The sequence below is a fragment of the Rhagoletis zephyria genome, unplaced genomic scaffold (genome assembly GCF_001687245.7).
Source record: "Rhagoletis zephyria isolate East Lansing unplaced genomic scaffold, Rhagoletis_zephyria_1.1 Rzeph_scaffold_69337, whole genome shotgun sequence".
NCBI lineage: Eukaryota > Metazoa > Arthropoda > Insecta > Diptera > Tephritidae > Rhagoletis > Rhagoletis zephyria.
In genome coordinates this window covers 1-1,348 of record NW_016226388.1, presented here as the reverse complement: position 1 = coordinate 1,348, position 1,348 = coordinate 1, and the positions used below count along the sequence as shown (strand labels likewise).

The window sequence follows — 1,348 nt, the reverse complement described above, 5'->3', positions numbered from 1 at the left end:
CACCAGGCGAGTGCCAGTCACCGGTCTTCGCAGGCCACCGGGGGAGCATCCAGCGACAGTTCGATTGGCGCCAGTAAAGGCAAGGGAAGCAGTGGGGGCCAGTCTGGCGCCGTCTCCTCCAGTTCGGCTGCCGCCCCGAGCAGTGGACGCACTGCCAGCTCCCGGGGCCCTCGAGCAGGCAGTCGATCATCGCAGCAGTCCGTCCCGGCCGGTGGCAGTCCCAGCAATGGCGGTGGCAGCAGCAAGTCCGCCTCGAACAAGAGCGTCAGCAAGAGCAACAAACAGCAGCCCCAACAGCAACAGCAGCACAGCAAGACCAGAGTGAGGGCCAAGTCGAAGGGGAAGCAGGTGAAGATGGCGAAGGAGACAGAGGACGAGAGCGAGGGCATGTCCGTCTTCAGGAAGGACCCGAAGATGCAGGCACTGCTGGAGCGGAAGCACTACGCCGTCCTGAAGCGCATCGCCCACGGCGCCTTCGGCCAGGTCTACAAGGGCGCCAAGACGGACGGCAACGGTCGCGTGCAGGAGGACCAGCTGATTGCCATCAAGGTCATCGAGATGGCCCGTCTGCAGCCCATCTTCCGCGAGAAGTACCTGCCGCAGGAGCTGGCCGCCCTGACGCACCTCCACCACAAGAACATCGTCCGCGTGCACGACATCTTCCGCGCCAACGAGCGACTCTACATCGCAATGGAGTTCGCCCCCAACGGCGACCTCAGCGGGTGGCTGAAGAAGAACGGGCCCATGAAGGAGCGACTGGCCGCGTACTGGTTCGCACAGGTCGTCGCCGCGCTCTCCCACGTCCACTCCTCGCTCCGAATGGCGCACCGGTAAATGCAGTTCTATTGAGTTCGGTCTAACCGTTTCTGCTCTCCAGAGACGTCAAACTGGACAATGTGCTGCTGGACGCGAGCCACGAGGCGAAGCTCTCCGACTTTGGCTTCGCCAAGGAGTGCTGGGACTACAAGCGGCACTGCGTCATCCTCTCGCAGACCATCTGCGGCACCCAGCCGTACTTTTCGCCGCAGCTCGTCGACCACGTCCCCTACAACGCCTACATGGCCGACGTGTGGGCGATGGGGGTGATGTGCTTCGTCATGCTCAACTACCGATTTCCATTTCACTTCGAGGCAGAGCCCACGGTGTGGCTCCTCGAGATGACCAACTGGCCCACCTTCCTCCGCACTCGGTTCACGCCCACGGTCAGCGGCAAGGCCGTCGACCTGGTGGTGGCCATGCTGAACCCCGACGAGAAGGCTCGCATGACACTGCACGAGGCGCTGAAGCACGACTGGCTCGCCAAGATCGCTGACAAGACGGCGCCCATCGATGCTTAGGGGCACTACAA

The 1,348-nt window shown here is 63.0% G+C and overlaps 1 protein-coding gene across 1 annotated transcript; it reads left to right on the top strand.

Annotated features, from left to right (window-relative positions):
* Positions 1 to 354: 354 nt before the first annotated feature.
* LOC108357038 (testis-specific serine/threonine-protein kinase 4-like) lies at positions 355 to 1,069 on the top strand (the record flags this gene model as incomplete). The annotated part of the gene is made up of 2 exons (XM_017608136.1): positions 355 to 830; positions 878 to 1,069. Coding segments are annotated over exons 1-2 (668 nt in total), but the record flags the coding sequence as incomplete, so codon positions are not given.
* Positions 1,070 to 1,348: the final 279 nt, after the last annotated feature.